The following is a 26,595-nucleotide window of genomic DNA, read 5'->3' as shown; positions in this document are numbered from 1 at the left end:
AGGGAAAGGAAGTTGACTTTTGACTCCATCCTAAACCATAAACTTTTCTTTTGTGATAAAATTGAAGTTTAAGAAATGGTCTCTAGTCTTATTCTTGTTCTTTAAAAATGGAACTGAAGCTTACAAATTAATACAAGAAGACATATAATAAGAAACAAAAATAGCAGGAGTCTCCCATTTTTTGCTATGTCGGAAGAGAGAGAATGACTAAGAATCTTCACAGCTAATAAGGAAGAAAGACTTCTTTGTGCCTATAACAAAACAAATACACTTATCTACTAAAAAAGATGTCAAAGATTTAACTAAAGTAAAAAGTTCACTTATCCTTTAATTTCAAAGTTTAGAAAACCAAGAGAGGGACTGTACAGACTAGATACTGATATTGAACTTAAAGTCTGGATTTTTTTTTTCAGAAAATTTTTCTTCAAGGATAGTACAAGTTAATAGCAAATGAGACTGTAAAGAAAATTTAAAATAACAGAACTGTCCTAGGTGCTTCAGTGATAACACACAGAATTGATATTCTACTTACCATCCAGCAGAAACTGGCTCCTCAGGGGATTTCACATTCTAAAACCACATTTGCCCTTCTTTACAAGTATTTCAGAAATAAATACTCCATACATTTTGTCTGTTTATTCACTGCTCCATCTCCAGAAGAATAGTATACTACCCAACAAACAGTACCTACTCAAAAATACTTGCTGAGTAAATTCTTACTCCCTTATGAAGACTTTGCCTCATTATGATAGCTTGAATGTTTCCAATACTTTTTCTTGAGGAGGGTAGCAAAAGTGGAAAATAGGAACCTGTGCCATGATTGCAAGGAATCATGGAAATTCTTGAAGTCGTGCTTAGGTCAGTCTAGGTCAGCTGCTCACACCAAACTGGAAGAAATATTTCTTGCCACTTCCACATCGCATTTCTTACTGAAAACAGCCAGAGAATCTAAATTCATCTTTCTTTAAACTACAGAAGGAAATGAAGAACCAGAGTCTCCATGAATAATTTTAACCTTGGGGTCTCAAGGAAAGATCAGAGCTGGACTTAAGGCCAGCTAGCAGAATGTGCTGAGAATAGGTGACTGTGCAGGTTAAGTGGTTGACGGGGATACATTCACTACCCAGAGCAGGAGGATGTATGGGGTCAGCACACAGCTCGATCACTGCCCTGGGATTACCAGGAGAGAAGGGTGTGTATGACATTCTCCATGGGAAATACCACAGCGCTTGCTATGATTATCATAGATGCATTTTGATGATGCACCCACAAGTCTCTGGGAATCAGACCCAAATCCTTCAGTGTCTTTCCCAGGATAGTCAAGCACATTACCTGGTTATCACTGAAAAAGAGGTAACATTTTCCCTTTAACTCGGCAATAGTGGGTGTCTTGTGTTTCTTCAACATGCTGAGCATGAAGGAGCAAAGGAGGATCCACCATTACTAAACAGAGCTCAGCTTCAAAGCTTCTGTATTGCCTCAAGAACTATTGTCACCATCTCACAAGTACAGAAAGCAGCATGTTATCCTCCAGGAAGAAAAGTGGAAGCCTCTATGCTAAAGAGAAGTGAATGGGCCTTATGTGAATCCCCCTGCCTGGTTGTCAGCAGATGGCACCATGTTGACTGCACCTCATTGTTCACCCCTTCTGTTTCAAATCTACCACTACTGTACAGGACAATCTTTCTCTTGGGCTGGGGATGTGGCTCAAGCGGTAGCATGCTCGCCTGGCATGCGTGCGGCCCGGGTTCGATCCTCAGCACCACATACAAACAAAGATGTTGTGTCCGCCGAAAACTAAAAAATAAATATTAAAATTCTCTCTTCTCTCTCTCTCTCTTTGAAAAAAAAATTAAAAAAAAAATCTTTCTCTTATATTTTGGTAGTTCCAGTGTCTAGCAGGGGGCCCTCAATATATGTTGAAATGAAAAGAAGTGGCCAGAAATTAGTATATTACTAATTTACTCTCTAATGTGGGCCTGACAAGGAGCCAAGCGTGTTTGCCTGTCAACTAGTGGTCCTGTGTAAAATCTCACTGAAGTGGGACAAAGTCGTGAAGAATTCCCTTTCTGTGACGCTCTTGCTCTTCCCCATGTGAACACCTGAACACACTGAATAGGCTGAGTGGTGTCAGAAAGCTCTTGTATTTCCAGGCGGACATTCCAATGCTGCTGCTATGCAGGGCCTGAAAGGACTTAGTTCAAGTTCAGTACAAGAGTTCCAAAATAAAAAGCTTAATTAATTAATGCAAAAACAAAGCTTCCCTCTATAAGCTGTCTAAACCAGTCAGTCTCTAAAAAGCATTATCTTTTACTGTAAAATTATTTTATGACTTCCTGCCTAAAATTAACCAGCTCTTCTATGTTATAAAAAAAAAAAAAGACTTTTCTTATGATTTTCTTTCTAGCAACCACTACAAGAGATTTTCTTTTTCATGCAAACAGTGAAGGCAGAGACTAACCTCTCACTCAGTCAGCAGTACTGATTATGCATGCAAGTGTGGACGCCTTCCTGGAAAGTTCCATCAGCTTTCACAGCCTTAAAATCTATAAATGATTGAACTATATTTATTGGATATGAAATAGACTAGACTGCTATTTTTTCCTTGTTAAAACACTAGCATTTGAAGTACTTAAATTAACACTCAGGCTGGTTGGGTAGGACTAGGAAAAAAGAAGATATTAAGAATTTCTCTTCATTTGTTGATTAAGTGTGAAACCTCAGGAAAAGCAGGCAAAACAATGACACTCAGAGAAGAAGAAGGCTTTTAGAATGACAAGTCACCGGTCCGGTGTAATTGTGCACACATGTAATCCCAACTACTTGGGAGGCTGAAGCAGAAGGGTAGCCTACTTGGGCAACCTACTGAGATCCTGCCTAATAAAGCGGGAAAAAAAGAGAAAGGACTGGGGATGTAGCCCAGTGGTAGAGTGCTTAAATAGACTGGTCAAGGCCCTGGGTTCAATCTTCAGTTAAAAAAAAAAAAAGCATGAACCATGAGATTGACAGACATCAATACAATAAAGTTGATGGTTTATTACTATGGTTTCTGGTGTTGGGCACGTTAGAATCATCCAATAATAATTTGATTAATTGATCATTCCCTAGGTTGGAGAAAATTCTGGTGAAGGCTATCCTGAAATACATGAAGTCTTCCAAGTTGCAAAAATAGCAACAAGTCTAATCTCACAAAAACAAAAGTTCCCAGAGATAGCTAGATTCAAGGAGAATCATTAGAATTTGTTGAATATTGCTTCAAAGGTATGGATCATTCTATTGGAAGTAGTCTTATTTTCATGAGATTTCTTTTGCTCCTAAGCCTGACCATGTACTTCTAATCAAAACCCAAAAGTCAAGTTGCTTTGAATTCTCAAAGACAAGTGAGAAGGTAAATAGATATTGCCTTCTTTTTAAAACTGGGAAGTAGGGAAAGATAGAGCCTTGGATGGGCAATGGAGAAGACTGGAAACTGGATTTACTGTATCTTTATGAATGCCAAAAAGGCAAATGGGACAGAGGATTTTGGATCAGGAGATTCAGCTATCTTTACTGGTTCCACAACTAGTGAGCAAATTGTTTTCTCTCTGACAACCTTATTTGCGCTAGTTAAAACAGGGATAATAACATCTCCTTGTTATCAACACAGCACTTCTCCAGCATTTGCTATTCCCTCACCTCAGTTTATTTTTCTTTATAGCAAATATCCAACTATTTTGCTTTATCCCTACCATAATGGAAGCTTTGCAAAGTCTGGAATTTTGGGGTTTTGTTTCCTGTGGGATCCATGGGACCTAAAATAGTGCTTGGCATATTTTAGGTGCTCATATATTTTTGTTAAGAAATAAATCTGGGGCTAGGGGTATAGCTCAGTGGAAAAGCATGAGCCTAGAATGCTTAAGGCCCAGGGTTTGATCTCTAGCACAAGAAAGAAAGAAGAAAAAAAAGAAAGAAAGAAAGAAAGAAAAGGAAGGAAGGAATCTTAGGGCTATTGTATGGATCAGACAAAATAATGAATGTGAAAGGTTTATAAACTGTTCAAATAATGATCATAATATATGGTTTCAGCTATTGTCCAAGTCTCCTGAAGTACTGTATACTCTGCACAATGCCCTTCAAATACCTCAGCAGTGGTGGAAGACTTTCAAAAGAGGATCCCCCTTTGTAATTGTTTTCTATTCAGTAGAGTCAAAGCTGTGCATACTCAATGACATACCTGGAAAATTCAGCTTGAACTGAATTTCAATTCAATAGAGACAGTTTTTACCAAAAGTCACCAGCTCAGTGACTGACCTTTTCACTTTTCCAGCAATTGTGCTGACATCTTGTAGACATAGCATGAGTTTTAATCTGGTCTTGGCTTAAATGACAGGTAAAGAGTCTTGTTATGAAAATATTTTTGTTACTAATAATATTAAAAATACACAAAATAAATAGAAACAAAATAGAAAAAATAAAATAACAAAAGCATAATATAAATAAATAATAAATAAATAAATAATAAAAGTCCTTGGGCTAAACATATATGTATAAATAAATATGTATGTATATACATGTATATATGACAGCTATGTAAGCAATATATATATTTTATATTTATTCTAAACAGCATGATTTGCTTGTAGCGTAGAGGGATTGGGAAGACTTTCTGTTTTCAATTATCTATAATGATTTCTAGATTTTCTGATTGACAGATCAACTAAAATGTCAGTCTTCAAGGAGAAACCCAAACGCTTTTCTTTGGTAAATAAATTTAAAAACATTAAGGTTAATTACACTAAAGAACTATCATAAAAATCATACTTTGCCATTTTCCAAGAAGTATTCCAAAAAGTATTTCCTAAGTGTTTAGGGTTGGCTTTTATTATTTGGGGTTGGTTCTAGTATTTGTATGGTGATTTGACTTTGGATCACAAACTTCATGACTATGCCAAACTCGGGAAGACAGTGAATGCCAGGTATATAATGGACGCCATTGCTTTCTTCGTTTTTTTTTTTTTTCAGTACTGAGGATTGAACTCTTGATTGTTAGACAGGCACTCTATCATTGAGCTACACCCCACCCTTTTTATTTTGAGATGGGGATTCAATAAATTCTTTAGGCTGGACTCAAACTTGTGATCTTCCTGCTCTGACCTCTTGAGCAGCTGGGATTACAGGTGTATGCCACCATGCCCAGCTAGGTACATGGGATGGTAAAGACAGGCACTTTTGTTTGCTTTGCTTTTAGATTACTTCTTTATAGTTTCTGCTAAAGAGTTTCCATTTGGCAGAATTAATTTCCTTGTACAAATCTTGTGATGGCGTTATGACAAACTTCTCTGAATTATGAACTATGATGTGAATCACTAATTAAAGAATCTGTAACTGGATATTGTTTCTGTCTTTTTCAAGTTTATAAGTGCAAGGGTAAGAGCAGTAGTTCTCCACACACTGTAAAGCTCTGTGCAAAAGGGAAGGGCTTTCATCATAGATACATCTCATTTCCTACTTTTCAGTCCATCTCCTTTCAAATGGTCATAATATTATCAACAAGGCTCAAACACAAGCATTTCTCTCAAGTTCCTGGCCTTTTGGAGGTTTCTGTATTTTAATACAAAGTATCTTTGATTCATTGCCTAATTGGTTATCTTAATACCCTAAGAGTTTTCTTAATTAAAAACAAAAGCTTTACTATTTCGACATATTATATATCCTTCCATAGTTTTTGATCTTAGAGGAGAATCCTCCTAGGTGAATATTTAGAATCTAAAGAGCAATTGATAATTCATTCACTGGAGCAGAAAATTTATGAAATCAACAGTCTTTCATTTTCTTGCTATGAATGGAAGACTTTGTTCTCCTATATGAATTACCTATTATCTCACTCTTTCCCCAAAAGGAATTCTTTCAGTATCTGCTTTGATAGACAACAGAACTAACAGGTAGAAACATAAACAACATAGTAATTGGAAAATATCTCAATCAGTGTACCCTGATGAAATATACTTTGGTCAAACAAGATGATACCCACACACTTATCTGATTTATGTAGTATCGACAATTTTTTTTGGTATGGGCATTGATTATGAATTCAGGGGCACTCTACTACTGAGCCACATTCCCAGTCCTATTTCATATTTTATTTAGAGACAGGGTCTCACTGACTTACTTAGTGCCTCACTGTTGCTGAGGCTGGCTTTGATCCACCTGCCTCAGCCTCCTGAGGTGCTGGTTTGAGAGGCATGTGCCACCACACCCGGCTCAGCAATGTTATTACAACAGTGTTCATTTAGATATAGACAATCATATTAACATTTCAACATAAAGAATTAAAAAGAGGATGTCAAAGATACACTTACCTCCTGTTTGGTTACTTTGGATCCATCTTTGCCCTCTGTATTCTCTGGGGACTAGAAAGAAAATAGTTCAGTGAATTGTATTTAAATTGGAAATCACATATTAATGATTAAAATATACAAAGCTATTTTGATTCCTGGGATCAAATAAGCCAACAGATTTTTTTTTGCAAGGAAAAATAAATTTATGAAAAGATTTATTTTTACATACACACACACAGCATTTAGCTGCATAATTGTTCTACTTTTAAAACAGGAATGGGAAAGAATAAATATGAGCCCTTGTTCTCAGTACATGCACACCCTAAGCAAATTTTCATTTATCTTCAATAAGTCCATCACAGTCAAAGAGCAAGGACTCAGTAGTCAGTGGCAGGGGTGCCTGGGATCCACCCCCTTGTTTCACTTGCTTGTTCTAACAATTTGTCCTTGAAGATAAGGGCAGGATGCTGGTAAAACCAAGGTCAACCACAGAAGCATATTTTCATCCCATATCTTCCTTTCTTTGATTTCTAGCTCATTTTGAGATATGACTTGACAGATTTACTATTTTTCCATATCCATCTCCAGCATCTCCACTACATTCCCAGTCTCAGCATGACAGGAAAGCACCTTGCCACCCCCAGATGATTTGTTTCCATATTTTGATCCATCCCCTGGGGCAGCACCTGCCCATCCTGTGACAGCTCAAACCTAACAGGAAGCAAAACTTGCACACAACCATGGGGGAAATATAACTTATATTTTCTTTATATATTAAAGTGAAATGTATTTGAGATTTATAAGAATTTCACATACACCAATATATTTCTATTGGTTAAGAGTTAAAATATGAGAGACAATTAAGTTAATACAAAATTAAACTATTTAACACAGTTTACAACTACATAATGCTGGAAGGTAAATACTCCTGCAGCATAAATGGGCAGCTGATATGAACAGAGCATCAGAAAAGATACAAATAGTGAACCCACATTTGGCAGAATGTTTGGCTTAGCAAAATAAAACAGCCATGTGGCAATGCCTTATCTAATAAAATGAGAACAAAATTTACAAGGTCATAAAACCCACTGTTCAGTGGAGCTGGTCACATGAAATTATATAATCATTTCAAAGAACAACCTGGCATCATGAAAAAGACACACAGGACTAATCAGATGACAACTCAGTAATTTCAATTTTCAGACCAGATTCAAAAAAAGAAACTCCACTAAAATATGGGTTAATTGTACTTTTTCTAATATGGAGAATAAATTCAATAAATAATAGAGAATTACTTAAACTATGTAAATATTAATGCAATGGGATTAAAATAGGCTATCTGAATATACAGAAAGTATATAAAATAATGCTAAATTTAAAAGCTTACATAAATTTAGTAAGCAAGACATGGTCCCAAGTAAATAAACAAATCTTAGAGCAGAAACTTCCAAGGCAAAGTATACAGGGAGCGTTCTCTTCTCCCTGGAGCTGTTACCTACAACTTTTCAGAGCCTTTCATGTCTATGAAGATACCTCCTGTTTTCCAAGTGGAACAATTGTTTTCCCCTCTGCCAGGGAGCCTCTTGTGTTCTGAGGGGAAACAACTTCCTCTTTTCTGCTCCCCACTCTCACACAGGAAAGTTTGCATCACAGACCTTGAATTGCACTGGTCAGTTGAGTGATAGACCATGAAACCTGAGCAAGTCTGAGCATATGAACATGATTCCTACATGGGCCATTTAGCTTTGCTCACTTCCATGGTTACAAACTCAATGCTTCTGGGCCCACACCAGACCTTCTGACTGTCTGGGAATGCCGCTCTCATTCATACCTATAAGGTCACTCAGTAGATTTCAGTCTGGGGTACCCTCTACCTGTAATAGTTAGGAAGTTAAGGAAGCAGCACATAGCTATTATCAGGGAAAAATATGCTAATGACATTATTTTTAAAATTTTCAAGGCAGTATATTAGAGGCAAGCAATATGATCAAGAGATCAGTCTCTAAACACTGATCCAATAATGTTTTTACTGGATGAAAATTACTTAAAAAGAAGAAAGTAGGAAAAACTGCATCAAAAAAGCAGGTATACTGAAAATGTTAATGCCTTTGGATGAATGAACGTTAAGACTCTAGAAGTGATGTGTTACAACTCTAGATGAAAATCTCTCCAAAAGAGCTTTCTATGAATAAGAATATAAAAAATTACAATTAAGAATAACATATCTTTACACTGAGATCAGTATCAAGACACTTGGCTTGAAATTTGTCTCTCTACCTAGGAGGTATAAGATTAGGGGTGATGACTTGATCACAGAGGCTCATTCTCTTCACCCATGAATGACAGATGATAATGACATCTAACTCAAAAGGTCATGCTCATGATCAAATGAGAGATTAGAGAAAGCATTTCTTAAACTGAATTGTTACACAGATGCTATGAAACAGAAAAGACACAAGATCTTAAGTTGTCTTCTGAATTATAACATATGAAATTATATTCAATAGATATTCAGATATTGATCACATTTCCTTAAGTCCAGATTCCATGTAAATTGGTCATCTGTTTTCTGTTACCTCACAGGTATACTATTTTGGAAAGACCCCCTACTATAGGATGTTGATTTCATAAATTTATAATTATCCCCCTCTACCATTTTTTACACTTAGTCATGTGGGTAGAGAAAGGAGGAGGCCATGGTATGAAGAGATTGAAACAAAAGCCCAGTGCATTTTGTCCCCATCAGTTGTAAGGAATGACAAAGAAAGTGGGAAAGGAAGTGCATGCAGGGGATCTCTGATATACCTCAACCTTCTAATGGGCTATGTGAAGAATGAGGTGAGTTAAATGGGCTGCAGGGAATACCAAGGCAAAGGGGTTTTGCCCAATTTACCAGGACACAGCAGGCTTACACTAATCCAGTTTGAACCAAGAACAGTCAATAGGGTGAGAACCATGGACAAACAAAAATGTCTACTCAGGTGTCTGAGACTCCCTCGGCTGGGCCAGGTGCAGAGTTGGGCCAGCATGGAGGTGGGGGATACATAGGGCAACCAGATGGAGGGCACTCCCTGGGGGTTCTGGGGAGTCTAGAATATTCTATCAAGAATTGACCTTAGGACAAGTCAGCAGGCAGGTGGACCACCGAGCATCTGGTGACTGGATTAGGACAGAATTCAGCAAAGAGGGCCTGAACTTTGGCATGAAGGGATTATTTTAAGTGAACATGGCTGATCCAGAGCAATCACCAAAGGGCTGGTAACTCTGGTTGGCTATAAGCCGGAAACTTCACTATGTGAATGGAGCTGAGGAAGCATCACTCTCTACAGGGTAAGTTTAAATGGTATAGGTACTGGTCATTATCAGGTAAGTATGTATCAGGTGTGTATAGATGGCCCTAGGCCTTAGCCTAAGCAACTCCATTTTAAAACTCCAGTTTGAACCTGCAGTCTCACTAGGCACACCTACAGAACCCTCTAATATAGTCATCAGGCATAGCCTGACATAGCAAATCACTTTTCACAACCCAGACAAAACTCAGAATGAAGTCTCTGTCATGTTGCCCTTGCCCTGATAAAGGCAAGAGGCGGAGAAAATCAGGGTGAGAACCACCAGCCCAGATGCCTTAACCTCAGGACGAATGACATCACTGAGAATCCCGGTACCAGCTGATAGGGATTGAAAGAGCGGTCAGAAGCCCCAAAATTCAGTATAAATGATGGAGTAAATGAACAGACATTCAGCCAGACAACACTGATGCCCACATGCCGGAGAGCCTGATGAGGACCTGGACTGACATCCCAAATCTTCTCATCATTTGCCTGATCCTCTGTATTGTTCTCACTGCTCTCAAACTCTACAGCCACATTTTGACCCTGGTGAGAACAGTGAATTCTCCTCAGCCAGCTGTCAGCTCCACATCAGGAGAAGCCTCCATCAGTTCCTGACCTGATCACTGTGGTCTGAGTAAGAGTATGTCTGCTGGACTTAAAGCCTAAGGCTTGAGATTTTAGATCTGGTACTCCAGCTTAGCACGCAGAAGGAATATCTGTCATGATTAAGTGTGTTTGCAGTACTTAGAATTAACCTAGAATTATTTGCTGTCTATTGTAGTGCCTAGCATTAAGGATTGTCATTTTCTTGATTAAGAACCTATAGAGTAAAATTGTATTGAGTGATTTGAGTGAATAAAGCATTGAAAAGGGTAGAAGTGCATGGACATTATTTATTTCTCCCCCTCAACTGCATAAGTCACACCTTTGCCCATCATGACAAGGTGCTGTCTGTGAGGGGTTGGTGGAATGTTCATCAGGAATCTGATGGGCATTAAAGCAGAGTGGGCTGCTGTGTCCTAGAGGGGTTTGTGTGAATTCCAGATGGAGGCTTACAAATGTGTTCCAGGTCCTAAAAGATTCTAAGGGGTCTAGGGAGTACTGGCATAGTAGACCCAGTGTCTTCCACTCAGTGGGAACACTGTATTTCTAAGCCAAAGAGACAGGGCATACCTGATAGGTGATGTGGTATTTAAGATGCATCAGGGTCAATTTTTCTACAGGGTCAATTCTTAGAACACAGGCTTAGTTTTCAAGGACACATAGGTGGTGTGGAATGTGGCCACATATGAGGGCTTAACTGGAGAGTCATTTTTCCCCACACCCAGTACTAAGACTACCTTAGGCAAGATCCTCATACCCATTCTCTCCAAAAGTGATTTAATTTTTTTGTTGTTTCTTGTGTTTTTCTAGGCAGCTGCTTAGATAGGGATATTCCTGTGTGTTCTCTCACTTTGTGTGTGCCAGAGGCTTTGTTTTCTGTCATTTCTCTCATTTCTCAAAGAGAAAATAAGTGTGGGGGTGCTTGTTCAAGCAGATCTCAAGACTTAAAAATAATAAAATGAATAATATGAATGTAGCTAACTAACAATTATACAAAGGATGGTATAGAAAATCCAAGGACACAAGAGCATAAAAATAAAAGGATATCAAGGATATATAATAAGCTAAAATCTATTAAAAACTAGAAGCAACTCAGATATCCACCACCAGGAGGATAGCCAAATACATTATGGAACAGAATAAATAATATGTAGCACTAAAAACAAATGGTCTATGGGTATGCATATCAATATGGATAAATCTTATAAATATAATGTTGAAAAAATAGAAAAGAATTGCATGATTCTAAAACAAAGTTTAAAAGTGAATGTACATGATAAACCTATAAGAAAAAGCAAAAATACAAAAGATAAACACAAAATTGTCTTAAAATTACCTTTGGGCAAGGGTAGAGAGGGTGATTTGACTAGGATAAACAAAGTTATTGGTAAATGGTATTATTTTTATCTAAATCAAATATATGTAGATACTATGTATGCACATGATATATTTTATATTAAAATGTCTTTTATAAAAATAAGAGGTTCTGAAGCAAAATAATCATAAAAGAAAAACTAGTTAATTTGAAATTAAAAAAATATCAAAATAAAAACAGCTCATTGAAATAAAAAACTCAAGCAGGATAAACTAGAGAAGAGGCACAGTAGAAGAAACGGTGAACTGTCACAGAATACTGAGGAATTAACACAGAATGCAAAGAGCCATAGACATGAACAGTGTGGAGGAGATTAGAGCACACCTAGTTAACTGAGAAGCTCCACATCTAGCTAATCGACATTTCAAAAACAGAAAGCAGAGGTACAAGGAGGGAGGCAAAATCACATGGCTGAGAATTTTCCCAAACTGGAGTTATGCACACATCAAGGAATAAACGGGAAACAAAACAATACAACACATACTGTCATAAAACTATAGAACATCAAGGAAAATAAGAAAAAATTTAAAAATTGTCAGAGTTAAAAGATGGGTCACTTATAAAGAATTACATCTCCACCAGCTACAATTAATGTAAGAAAATACCGAGTAATATTCAAGGAGTTGAAGAAAACTATTAACCTAGAATTCTGCATCCAGCTATCATTCAAACGATGGCAAAATAAAGCCATTTCACAATACAAACCCGAGAGAGGTCACCAAGTCTTTCTTTCAGGAAGGATCTACCACTAAAGGATGAAATTCAGCAATAAGAAAAATTAATCTAGATGAAAGGCAAGCATATGAAAAGAAATGGCCTGTGTGCTGGGACATGTGTAGTTCCAGCTACCCAGGAGGCTGAGGCAAGGGGATGGAAAGTTCAAGTCCAAAACATAAGAAAGGGTTGGGAATGTAGCTCAGTGGTGGAGCACTACTACTTTGCCTAGCAAGTGCAAAACCCTGGAATTAATCCCCAGTAACACACACATATACAGGTAAAAATATATTGTGAATCTAATCAACTATTACCCATAGACAGTACTACCTCTTGTTTGTGTGTTTAAAAGAAGTTTTAATTGAAATCTTAGACCAGTGCTGTCTTTTTCTAGAAATATCATGTAATTTTAAATTTTCAAACAGCCATATTAAAAAAGCAAAAAGAAATGGGTAAAATGAATTGCAATAATTTATTCAGCTGGTATATATCTAATGTTTTATCCTTTCACCATGTAATAACATACAAATTATTATTATCTTAGGGGTGGATATCGGGGATTGAACTCAGGGTCATTTGACCACTGAGCCACATCCTCATCCCTATTTTGTATTTTATTTAAAGATAGGGTCTCACTGAGTTGCTTAGTGCCTCATTTTTGCTGAGGGTGGCTTTGAACTTGTGATCCTGTTGCCTTGGCCTCCCAAGCCGCTGGGATTATAGGCGATGTGCCACGGTGCCTAGCACATACAAATTATTAGATACTTCAAATGTTTTAAACTAAATCTTTAAAATATGGTATGTATTTTACATTTACAACAGATCTCCATACAAATACTAGATTTACTAGATTTTCATTGGGAATATCTGTACTTAGAATTCATAAAAATTTATAGTTGTTTCAACCAGATTGTTTCAAATATATTTAAAAATTTCCAATAATGGAATCTTATACAATTTTTAAACTTAAGTTGATTAAAATTAAATAAAATTGAAACTTCAGGCCCTCATTCTTTGTAAGTACTTAATAACCTCATGCAGCTGGTGGCTGCCATGCAGGATGGACATCAGAGCTCTAAACAGTAACAACCACAGGAGATGAGAGTGGGGTGAACAGCTAAGAAAGGAAAGCAGGCCACGGTTCCAGTTTTGCTCAAGGATGACAGATATAGAATAATTTAGACTTTGTTAAAATAAAATTAAAAGATTACCATTAAAAAATTGAAGAAAAGAAATAGGATATTTAACCTTCCTAATCAGGAGGGGTGGAATGAAGCAAAATTTTACAAATAAAACGGAAGAAAATAAAATAAAAGAAAAATGTGATATATAGAAAATATAATAAGTCATCAGAAAAAAGTTCAAATATGTCAGTAATCACTATGTATTGAAACAAAGTATACCCATTCATTATGTCAAGTGAGGGAGGTTCACAGAGCAATACAGATACATGATTCCACTTTGAAAATTATAAAACATGTACATGTTAATATTATGGATGTACATATGTAAACATCATAAAAAGTATAAAACATGGAAAGGAAGAATATACACCAATTTTATTATAACAGTTACCTATAAGGAGGGACACAAGGAAAAGGGACCAGGGAGGTGTTTCGAAGGAAACTTTGTAACAATTTATTTTTTTAAAAGACACAAAGCAAATATAATAAAAAGATTCAAATCTGTGAAATCTTGGCAGCTGGTTAATAGGTATGTTATATCATTTCCTGGATTTTTCTGCTTTAAATTTTTTTCCAAATAAAAATATTATCCATACTGAGAGAACAAAAACAGACTAGCAACAAACTTTTTTCATATTTTAAGTCCAGCTTAATAGTGCCATGTCTATTCCCTGACACAAATTACAAATCACTCAGCATCTTCTATATATCTCAATAATGTCTTATGAATGTGGTTCATACACTGCCTTCTTTCTTGTTTAAGACACATAATTGCTTCGCTTGTGTGATATGAAGAAACTGGACACAAAACTTCTCTTTCTAGCCAGCATGGGAGGAGCTAGCAGAAAGTATGCAGATGATTTCAGCAGCTGATCAATTATGCTGTCTGCATTCCCAATTTACACAAAGGTGCTGCGTCGTGCATCTTTAAGATGCTCAAGTGTCCTGAAGGGAACACAACTATAATTTCCTTATGCCTCTCCAGCAGTCCAGAAGAGAAACTTGGAATTTTTATTCTACAGGCCATTCATTAGGAATGCACAGCAAGTGTTGGGTTTCTCTTGCAGTAACAGAGGTGACCCCCCCACAGAGCCCCATTTTCTCCCTCCAAACCCAGGAAGGTTTCAGAGAAGATGAAACACCAGTTGCTTGGGAACTGTCCTAGATGGCATCAGCCTGAGGATCTGCCACTGCAGAGAGAGATCCTGAGGGTACAGCAGGAAGCTGGGGAGAATAAGGCTAGTGTGCCCATGGTCCTCAGACACTTGTGAGAAGAGGAGGGCTCAGGATTCTCTGTGGGAGTGCTGGACCTTTCTCATATTAAAGTGCCAATAAGTCTTTATAGTTAAGTGTAGGCTCTTAGAGTTCTACTTCTAAGAGTTTCGTTGACTGGGGCTATTGCTTATAACTTCAAGGCGAAAGCCAAGAGAACTCATGAAACTCAAGTAACCACATATCAGCAGTCATAGAATAAATTTAGTTTCAACACTGGGTTATACATACCAATGTGTTAAAGCTGGGATGGAACAGTACAAACAAAACAATGATCACTTCCTTTAACCTTGAACATGTATTACATTGAGATGATTTTTCTCCAAGTTGCTGACCAATATTTAAAAATCTTTATTCTATTTTTTAAAAGTTCTTTTAAAAATTAATTTGCATATTCTGTTATAAATCAGAGGTGGGAGTTTAAAAGAAGGAAAAGAAAAAAAGGCAGCCCACTAGTAAGCTTATTAGCAGAAGCTAACCATTCTGGGGCCAAAAAATTAAAATAATCCACCATGAAATAGACTGAAAATATGCCTATCCCTAACTCTGTCACTCTTCATTTAATATTAACACAAACTAATTGATTAATCCAAGGTTATTTCCCCACAAGTGGGGTATTACCCATGAAAATCTCATGAGGTTTTTTCAAATAACAGGTTCCCTTAAATTAAAATATCCTATGACATATGAAACACTAGAAATTTTACTCAAAGCCACAAGGATCATATGTTAAACGTTGGTATGATTGGTTTTCATTCATCCTGCAGCTCTATGTTTGGAATCCCTTGATGAGCATTGCTTTTTAAAATAATCTTTAAATAACCAATAGTTGGAATTGAGAGGTCACTTTAACCACCGTATTAATGATCAAACCTGTATAAAATTTCCTTTGCTATTTCCTCCCTGGTTTGGCTAATCAATTTCACAGGTAACTTCTATTAAACTATACTGCATTAATAACAAGGTCACTGAAAGCTACTATATCTTCCATAAATATTTTGTTACTCAAGATAAAAATAACTGAGCAAGCTTTGGATGAACTGTAATGAGGAATACTTGGAAAATATTTCACTTATAATCAAATATAAAAGGTAACTAAAAATAAAGTCATGTTCAAGTATGTTTAATACAATTTTATTAGTGTAAATAAACATAATTCAATAGTGGAGGAATACCTGTAGTATGAAAGAAAAATTTTAAAATAATCTACATCTCTTTAGTCTGAGGTGACTCCTTCACCTAAGGTATCTTTTCCATGTGTTACTTTTTTTATGGGTGAGATCATGGAGAAAGCACCCAGCTGGATCAGAAAACTGAATTCCAGTCTGGCTCACAATTGACTTCAGTGGGCCTGAGTTTCTTCACCAGTAAAACTTGAAAGGAGGGACCTGAAGATCTCACTCATTCATTGTAACTGCTTACATGCTTGTATTTACAACACAACAGAAGTGTACAGTGTATTGTGGGAATGTCAGACAGTGGGATCTTGGGAAATGTCCAGGGAAGGAGTGCCGAAGAATAACAGTATTAAACATATATAAATATTGGACTTAGATGTAAGGCAATGATCAAGTGATTTAATTCTTACTATAATCCTATGAAGATGACTCGATAACATTGCTGGTGAGTAGAAGAGGATGATTCAGACTAAGGCAGGCTGCCTCAAAGTTCATACCTTTAATAGTACACCACTCAAAGTGACTTGTGTTGGCACTACCAATTTCAAAACTGGCCTCAGATTTGGGATGCTAAATAGCAAGAATTTCCACTTTGGGAAACACCTTAATCTGTACCCTTGTCCAAGGAGCACATAATATATACTTTAAAATATACACTTTAAAAAATTATGTCTATAATTAATCAATTGGCAATCCAGAACACTGGAATAAAAATTTATGTAATTCTATGTATAACAGACTTTCATAGCTATTAAGCTTTGATTCTTATTTGCTGAGTTCTGAAAACAAAAGCACTTGCTCATTTTTAAAATCCAATACCTAAGTAAGTAATGGCTGAATACGTTCATTACAATCTCTGACTAGAATGTATAATATGCAAGTGCATTTACATGTTTCTGGTTATAGAGTAAATACCCTTATTATTATATACAACAAACAAGTAAGACATGGTTTATTGGAAAGAATAAAGCCACCAGTTCAGGATGAAATGTAAAGAAAACATAAAGAGTTTTAGATTTTTAATATTCAAAAAAATCAGTAGCTGAGTGAAGAAATATGTGTGTGTGTGTGTGTGTGTGTGTACATTATCTTGTATATAATCCCAGAGACCATTAGTTACTGAAATGCTGGGAGACTTAATGTGCCTTCCTACCAAGCACAGGCCTAGACTGAGGCCAACATTCAGATAAGGCTACAGATGTTGATGACTTGTTGGGTAACGTCCTATAACTGGGGCCTGGAAGGAATGGCATCAGCCTATGTCTTAGTAAAGGGTAACATTTTTAAACAAATGATGCAATATTTATATCACTCTTGATTCTTCCTTCTTTCATTCTTTAAGAATCTTAGTTTAAATAAAAATATATGAAGCTATTATAAATAAACATATATGGGAAGTATTATGGTATTATGATTAAAAGCAAATTCTTGAGTAAAATAGGCTTGAATCAGAATGCTGCTTTGCTTTACTCCCAAACTGTGTGGCCCAAGGAAACTTCCTAATCTCACTAAATCCCAGTATTCTCTCCTGTGTGTGAGAAGGGCTGAAGGGCTCACTGGTTAAGATCAAAGGATCTGTCTGACATAATTTTCCCATGTACATACATGAAAACAACATAGTGAATCCCGTCACCATGTACATCCATAAGAATGGGACTCTAAATATAATAAGATATATCCTATGCTTGTATAATTATAACAAAATGGATTCGTCTGTCAAGTATAACTAAAAAGAATCAATTTTATTTATTTTTTCCTTAAAAAAGACCAAGGGCTCCAAACCAGACTTCTAGAAGTGAAATTCCAGCTCTATAGGGCCTTGGGGAAATATGTTAGTGTCTAGGTGTCTCAACTTCCTCATTTGTAAAATGGAGCTAAGAACAGAGAGTCCATATCTTACTGAGTGGTTGGGGGACTGTTTACTAATACAGTGTGAAAAACAGTGCCTGACTCATAGAAAGTCCCCCGAATACTAGATAGTCATAATAAATAAGGCTTCTCTGTGAGATGAGGACAGCCTCACAGAACTGTTGTGAGAACATTGCAAAATTATACTATAATACTTCCTGTACAAGCTTATTTCTAATAATTTCACAAAATGTCATTGAACCAAGGTGCTTAATGAATATAAAGCACATAGCTCAGAACTGCTAAAACAGACATTCAATGATGGTAGCTATTTTAAATTTTAAAATAATAAATACATTTCTGTTGATTACTGATACAAATTCCTTTTAACATATTAAAATTTGAAACCAACTTTGAAATTTAAAATCAATCTCTGTTTCCCTACTTCTGAAAATGCTTACTGTTTGTTTTGTGTGACTGAACATGCATTTGCCTTGGGCACATCTAACTGGCTCTGTTTTTGGACATGCCCACAAGATATAAGACTACTGGACTCAATACCTATCCCGATCAACAACCAGTAGGTGATATGACTGAATTCTTCAATAAGACAGTGAAATGTACAATAAATAAGCAGTCAGTGAAAAAGAAATTCAACATTTTGATTTGGTTTATCTTCAACTCTGATTTTTAAATTACTCAGGAGACTAACATCATATTTCAACATACTAGGTACTGTGAAAGCAGACAGCTTAAATGGTATTTATTTCAGTCACCATTTCCAAATTGTACCCTGAAGAAAAGTGGAATATATTTAACTTTGGTGTAAACAAAAGCAGCGTTTTAGGGGGAAAATATAGGAAAAGAGGATTACTTAACTGATTTGCCAAGGGAATCTTAATGTTATATGGAGATATTTTTAAACATTTTTTTTTTCTGTGAGAAAAATCAACCAAGTAAAAATGCACAAGATTAAAGCTTATGTTCTTTCAAAAGCACTACATTTGTTATTTGGCCCTTGAATATCTACTTCCATAACTGCAGTTAATTAGACATCCAGGATGAGGTCTACTAGTTCCCCATCCACTGTATGTGTCATGTGTCCTCCTCTAAAACGAAGCTTGAGGTTTATTACAAGCTTATTATTTCATTGTTGTTCTCTTACTAATTAAAAATATCATCATCACAATAATGAGTATTCATTGACTGTTTTACCCTTGCCAGCCATGGTGCTAAGTACTTTATATTCACCATCTCATTTAGCTCCTACAACAACTCAATGAGGTAGAACATATTATTACCCTGAGAAACTGAGTCCTAGAGAATTAGGATCATAGGAGTTTAAGGAAAGGCCAAGTAAGCTGCCCCAAATCATATAGCTGCTAAATGGTGACTGCTAGAACCACACTGAACTTTTTTTTTTTTTCCAAAAAGCATATGAAATATTTAACTACCCTCTACTTAACTACTTTCTCCCCTTGAAAACAATTCTTTGATCTACTCACTCAACGAATACAGCACCTCTGGTAGGTGTTATGGGGAATAAAAGAAAGATCAGAACCAATAAAGACTTCATGGTCAAGTCAAATTAGGAGGATTACAATACAGATTCATTCAGAAATAGGTAATTGATCAAATAACTTGTGCTGATTTAGAAACATGGTGCCAGACAACAACCTTTAAAAATCATAGGAAAGTTGTGTCAGATTCATTCCACTGTCTTTCCTATTCCTATCTTCCTCCTTTCCCTTCAATCCTCTTTGTCTAATCTCAATATAACGTACATCCACAAGGATGGGGATCCTAATTAAAATAATATATATTCCATGCTTGTATAAAAACATCAAAATAGATTCTGGGCACTGCTAAAAAAATGTTAAAAGCCACAACCTTCAACCCTTTAATTAAACAATTCTTTGTTAATATTTCTTCTCTGGACATTCAGTTTGGCCAAACCTTTGGATGCTCAAAGCTCATAACTTTCCTCATAGCTAATTATCACTTTTTGCCATGAATTGTAAATATTTATATGTATGTCTGTTTTACCTACCCTGTGAGACTGAAAGATCCTTTATGACAAGGACTTTAACTCATTCACTCTTAAAAGGGTTGAAAAAAACAATACTTTTTCACTTAATTTACCAAGGTGGTGTACCTTGCATAAAGGTGATGCTCAATGAATGTATGTTTAACATGGAGTGGATTGAATGAATAAAATGTACAGCCCTGACATTTTTGAGCCTTTACTCAAATATAGGTTTCAAATCAATATTTAACTAAACTGAACTCAGAAAGAATTTATGGATGGTAGGCCCATTCATATTCAGATTGGGAGACCTGCCACTAGGAAGGCAATTCTCCTCAAATTAATTTATAGATTCAAATCTATCTCTATCAAAATTATGATGAGTTTTTGTGTAGAAATTTATAAACTGACTTTAAATTTTATATGGAAACACAAAGAACCTAATTTTTAAAAGTGGAGGGCTGGCACTATCAGATTTAAAATCTTGTTACAAAATCATAGAAAACAAGTTTTTGTGTAAGGACAGAATTAAAGTAATGGAACATAATTGAGAGCCCAGAAATAAAGCTTTACATTTACAATGCACTAAGTTTTGACAAAAGTGCCTAGGCAATTCAGTGCAGAAAGGATGATCTTTTCAATAATGGTGCTGAAATAACTTGCATCTACATGTGAAAATAAAGAAAAAAGAAAAAGAAAAAAAAAAGCAGAATTTACATCCTTATCTCATATGTAAAATTAGCCAAAATGTATAATACAGCTAAATATAACATTTAGATCTATAAAGCTTCTGTTTTTATAGAAGTAAAAATTTATTACATATGACACTAAATGAACTACATAAAAGTTTAAGACTTTTGTTCTCAAAAGGCACCAATAAAAAAAATTAAAGGCCAAAACTGAAAGAAAATAATCTACAAATCATACATATGATAAAGAACTTATATATAAAATATATAAAGAACACTTACAATTCTTTAATAAGATAAACAACCCAGATTAAAAGTGAGCAAAAATTATGTGAACGGACATTTATTTAAAAAATACATATAATGCTAGTTAACATATGAAAAGGTGCTCATTATCATTAGTTATTACGGAAATTAAATAGAATTTATTAGAATGTCTATGAGCAAAAAACACCTGATTATACCCGGTATAAACAAGGAGGTGGAGAAATTGGAATCCTCATGCCCTTTGGAAAACAGTCTGGAAGTTTCTTGAAATGTTAAACATAGATTTTTCACATCACCTACCAGTTCTACTTTTCAGAATCTTCAATGAAAATATATATCCATGGAATTAAACACAAATATTCATCACAGAATTATTTATAATAACTGGAAGTTGAAACAATCCAATGTCCATCAACTTGTAAAAAGATAAACAAAAAGTAGTACATCCATAGATGGGATATTATTAGACAATAAAAAGAATGAAGCATCGATACCTGCTACCACATATATGAACATCAAAACCAATATACAGAGTGAAAGAAATCAGAAACAAAAGACTACATGGTGTGTGATTCCTTTTATATAAAATTCCCAGAGAAGGCAAATCTAGAGAGAAAAAAAGTATATCAGTGACTGTGCGGGGTTGAGATGGAAATAGAGATTGGATGCAAACAATATGAGGAACTTTTCTGAGGTTATGGAAAAGCTATTGAACCGGATAAAGGGAATGGTTGAACAACTCTCTAATTTACTAAAAATCACCAAATTGTACATTTTCAATGGATGAATGGACTTTATAGTAAGCAGGTCATCTTCAATAAGTTCTTAATTTATTTATTTATTTATTTAAAGGAAATTTAACTCTCATCCACATTCCTTGAGAGTGCACTGGACTGTGATACTTTCAATCTTTTTTAACCAGATTTTTTTTAAAAAATCTCATCATTATTAATAATGTACATATTTTGACTTCTAGTAAAACTAAACATTTTCATCTACTTGGGTTTATTTTTCCAATAAGGATATCCATCTTTTCCATGAAGACACATAAGACTCTTACCTTCTTAAAATAGCAAAACGTTTTCAGTGATATCCGGTATGAATACTTTTCCCATCTTTTCATAAAATTTAAAACTTTGGGTTTTTTTCTATATTGAACTATTTATTTTTATCTAGCTAAATGTGTGTGTGTGTGTGTGTGTGTGTGTGTATATATATATTTATATATATATTTTCATTTATGGTTTCTGTCTTTGCTATTATAACAAATGATATTCTATTGAAAGATTATCCGAAATCTTGAGCATTGTTAATTAAGCATCCCCTATGCCAACCGCAATGCTAATGGGCCTCTCCATTTGGAAAAAAAAGATAAAAATCCAACTTAAAATTTCAAAGTCAGGTGTCAACAGACTTTTCTTCCTTTAGCCCTTAAATGGAAAGAGACCACTGCTTGCCTGACAAATTCATAAATTGCTTCAGTAGAGAATTTACAATGTTGAATACTAGACACAAAAGTTGTAGGGATGAGGAACTAGAAAAATAAAAAGGATGTGAAAATGTGTTTGCTCTTGCTAATCATGCCAGAACTGTGATTCTAGGCCTTGCTAGCTCATGCCTCTTTTTAGAACATCAGATCATCACTTAATGACATGACATTTGTGGATGTTTGATCAGAATAGCCTAGAACTCAGTTACTCACTGTCCCATTGCCAGTCCCCTGAAGTCCATGAATGTTATATTTCCCCTGTTCTTTCACTCATTCATCACTCATTAAGTAAAACAGGAAACTCAACTTAAATCTTACAAACTCAGACACAGGTCACATTGTTAAGTGCTATCTTGCTTAAAAAAATAACACAGTGGTCATAATTTTTTTTGGATTAATGTTGCTGTGACTATTATCCACAAATATACACATAAAACTTATATTTAATAAGACCATTTTATATTACATGCGGATGATATTATGGCCTAGAAGTTGTGTAACTGAGACCTAGTCATATAAAGATACAATCAGAAGGGGCATTCGAATGCCTGATAACAGGAAAGGACTCTGATTTTGTCTTTGTGTATTTGAGTCCTATCCACATTTTCAAGACCAGTCCAAATTCAGTTTTGTTTTCTTATCTATGGTAGAGCCTTTGAAATCTTACTAAACATTCTGCAACATATGCATGGACTAAATGTTGTTGAACAGTTTTGTGCCTGCTAGTCTTATTCCTTCATTAAATTAAACATAAGCTCCAAGAGAGCAAACTGCATGTCCTTAACAACATTAAAATAGTACTAGGACTCCAGATCTTTTCATTGACTTTTACTAGTACCACTTCTTGTTCTGCAGGACAGCTTAGAAAGAAGTTCATTAAATAATATTTCTTGATTTCAAGGTAAAGAGATATAAGGAACTAAGATGGCAAAAATGTATTGCCATGGGGGCACTTTTGAAGCTGATTATAATGTAGAATCGGCAGTTGTTCAGGCAAAGAAAATATTGTGAAGTAGTACGTAAATGCTTTGGCAGTTATCAACTGTACAGATCTCCAAGAGCTATGCACGGATCATCTCCAGTTCTCCTCCTTCTTCTTTTTTTCCCCTTATATGGAGGTAGGCTTTACCTATTGACAGTGGTTGCCAATGTAAGTTCCATGAACTCCAGGATTCCATGGGAGAGCTCTAAGGTTTGACTGATAGAGATGGGATGGCCCTGACAGCCAAGTTTAATCTGTGGTTACCTCAGCCCAGGTACCAACCCAGGTTTTTGAGCTCTAGTTATAAATAAAAAACGCTTCCCATTAATAAAGGAGAGTTTTCCATCTCTAAAAAACTTTCAGATGTCCTAAAGAACCACATATAGGTGCCTGTATACAGATTTGCCCCTAGACATAGAATTGCTGGTTAGCTCATTCATAGGAGTTCTTTCTTGCCTTCCAAAGCCAGTTGTTCTACTGTTCTTCTTTTGCTCCCTTCTGTCTCCTTGAGAGAGGTGGGCAGTGACATAAAGTCAGGGTGATGGTTTTAACAGCTCTGGTTCTTGAACAAGGTAAAGTTCCAAAGTTTGGGTTTATTGTACATAAAGATGCACATCTAACCTGCTGTTTATCTAAACATTTGTTATAATTCCCAGGGAACAAGATGGCTCCAATTTACTTTATAATTCATTTCTTGATTATTTCACTGGGTTCCACTAAAAGTCCAAACCCATAATTAACCCTCAGATAAATGCTGAAAATGGTAACATCAGTTTAATATACTCGTTTTAGTACAGTAGCACTAAAAAATAAATACTTTTATAAAAATTAAATTTAAATAATGAGTCCTAAATACTAATATTCTTAAAATACCATCCATCTTCTTAAGTTAGAAGTCACTTTAGATTTCCTAAATTCCTCTTGTCCTACCCATCACTAAATTAAGAGTAAATAATGGTCGGGTGTAAGGACTGTGAGATTTACAGCATTTGATTCGATCTTTGCTATTACCTATGGGTTGGTGAGAGGTTGGGTAATTTATGTCTTAAGTACGGTTCAATGAGGTTAATACCTGCTCAAAGAGTTCTGAGATTCAATGAGATAATGCAAGTCAAAAGCATGAGGCACAGAGTATGTTCACACGGAACTCTTTAAGAATTTTTTTAAAAACTGTTTTAATTATTATTTTTTTAAAAAAAGAGGAGTAGGAGACATGTTTACTCCAAATTCTCGGTGATAACAAATAAGAATGTAAAAGATTCTGAATTTTAAAAGGTCCAGTATTTTAAAATAGTTCATTCTCTCTCTCTCCCCTCTCTCTCTCTCTCTCTTTCCCCCTCCCTCCCTCCTTCCCTCCCCCACACCCAGTCCACAGTCTTTAATTAATAAGGTAGTTTATTATTTGTAATTTTACTTCAAGTTTAATAGTCACACTATTGATTTGTTGGAAACCCTGGGGCACTTTGGTTGGAAGGTGCAAAGCATTTTCTTAGTAACCATTGGGTCACACACCAGCTTCCCCAGGAAGGGGGAAAGATTTCCTTTCCCTTGCTGGAACAATGTCAAGTCGCATCCCGACCCCGAAGGAAATATGTGCCCCCACGCGTGGTACTTGGAGTATGAGGCCTGAGCGGAAAAGAACACAGTGCGTGAGGGCACACAGTCCACAAGAAGCCGGGGAAGTCTCAAATGACCCCGCTTCCTTCTGTGCACCGACGAGCGCTAGAACGAACCAGTGTGAGTTCAGGGACAACCCGGTGGCCCCTGACCTTGGACCAGCCACGCCAGGCGTCCGCGGCGCGTTCAGATCTTTCACGCTGCCAACTCCGCGGCTCTCACAGCGAACTACTAGTAGATCCAGGCCGCCGGGGCCCCGCCTACGCAGTCCCCAGCCCTGATTGACACCAGAGTTGGTACATACGGGTCTGCAGCTGAGGAGAGCAGGGGGTGGGCGCTATTTTAAACATGGCTTTCCCTCTTAGCCTCAGAGCCACCGCGGCACAGTGGGCACGGCCCATACGGGGACAATCTCAACATCTGCCCGATTTTATTTATTTATTTTCGATTTCCTAATGCTCGTAGTTTTTTTCCTCCTCTCGTTGATTTCTCTTTCACACTAATCACAATCTGGAGTTTGTAAAGAGGAAAACTCTCCTCCTACAAGGGGAAATAGAAATCTCTTTTGCTGCTTACTTGGAAGTGCAAACCATTCCAGTGAGAATGAGTTCATAAAGAGGGGAAGCCGCGTCGCTGGAGAGAAAGTAACATTCAGAGATCGATGGGGACAGAAGGAGGGAGAGAAGGAAAGAGAGAGTAATGCCTGCAACAGGCATCTGAAAACAAGTGTGGAGCAGTAAAGAGATCCCCAATTCCCGAGTTACTACTGCGCGAATTCGGCGCGTCCTTGGCAAAGACAGGATTTGCTGTAAGCGCAACTGAAGGCCTATGAAAATCTTTTTAGGTAAGACTTACCTTTCTCTTCGGCATAATGACTATATTGGTGCAGCAAAAAAAGTAAAGCAACGGGCTGGATCTCCTGGCACCACGGTTGGATGCTGCCTCTGCCGCTGAAGCTGTTCACGCGCGGGGCACAACGTAGCCCGGCCTCTCCGACCTGCACCTCAGCGGCTCCCTCCCGAGGCCCTCCACTCTCTCGCTTCCCGTTCCTCCAATGAGAGATTCCCCCAGCCGGCCGCGAGGCCCCATTGGCTGAGGCAACGTTCTAAATTCCACGAGGGCACGCCCACCTCCGCGCGCACTGTACGCGCTGTTGTAGTTTCCACTTCACTGAAAAATCTGCCTGGCGACTGAGCATGCCCAGTTCAACTAGTAGCCTTCGGGCCACACAATCCTGGAGTTTTATTGTTTTACTGCTTCTTTGGATTGTATCAATTAGAACGGTATGCATCTTCATAGAAGAAAAAAAAAATGTACGGATGGACGCATTAACTTGACAATATAAATATATACCCAGCAGGTAGTTTACTTATTTCTTACCCCAAAAAGCTTGTGATGAATGTTGAAAAGATGGAGACTAGTAAAGGTTAGGAAGGTGCTCACTTCTAGAAGTGTCTTGCAATCTTTGAGGATCTCAGTTTCCCCCTCTACGAATCTAGGAAGAGGAATCCCTAAACTTGCTTAGCTCTTATTTTCTAAAGTCCATGATTACAGGTTACCCACTAATATTTTCTAAAGTCCATGATTACAAGTAACCCACTAATTCAGCCAACCTCAAGCTAGGTGTGAAGATGAATAGAATATGTTTTCTATGGAAATAACAACCAGGGCGAAAATGAACAAGTTTAGAAATATTTGAAAT

At 36.5% G+C, this 26,595-nt stretch overlaps 1 protein-coding gene across 5 annotated transcripts in view; it reads right to left on the bottom strand.

Moving 5' to 3' along the window:
• Hmgn3 (high mobility group nucleosomal binding domain 3) overlaps nucleotides 1-25,932 on the bottom strand; it is a 31,028-nt gene extending 5,096 nt beyond the window's left edge. For 2 of the 5 annotated variants that reach the window (XM_015506602.2, XM_015506603.2), the window contains exons 1-2: nucleotides 25,749-25,932; nucleotides 6,339-6,389 (exon numbers count right to left, since the gene is read on the bottom strand). In XM_015506602.2, the coding sequence (XP_015362088.1) occupies nucleotides 6,339-6,389; nucleotides 25,749-25,763 (66 nt within the window). In that variant the 5' untranslated portion in view covers nucleotides 25,764-25,932. The remainder of the gene's footprint in view (nucleotides 1-6,338; nucleotides 6,390-25,748) is intronic. The other 3 variants (XM_015506599.2, XM_015506600.2, XM_015506601.2) reach the window with 3 other exon arrangements.
• Between the last annotated feature and the right edge of the window lie 663 nt (nucleotides 25,933-26,595).

The sequence above is a fragment of the Marmota marmota genome, unplaced genomic scaffold (genome assembly GCF_001458135.2).
Source record: "Marmota marmota marmota unplaced genomic scaffold, marMar, whole genome shotgun sequence".
Lineage (NCBI taxonomy): Eukaryota > Metazoa > Chordata > Mammalia > Rodentia > Sciuridae > Marmota > Marmota marmota.
This window is presented reverse-complemented; position numbering and strand designations above follow the sequence as displayed.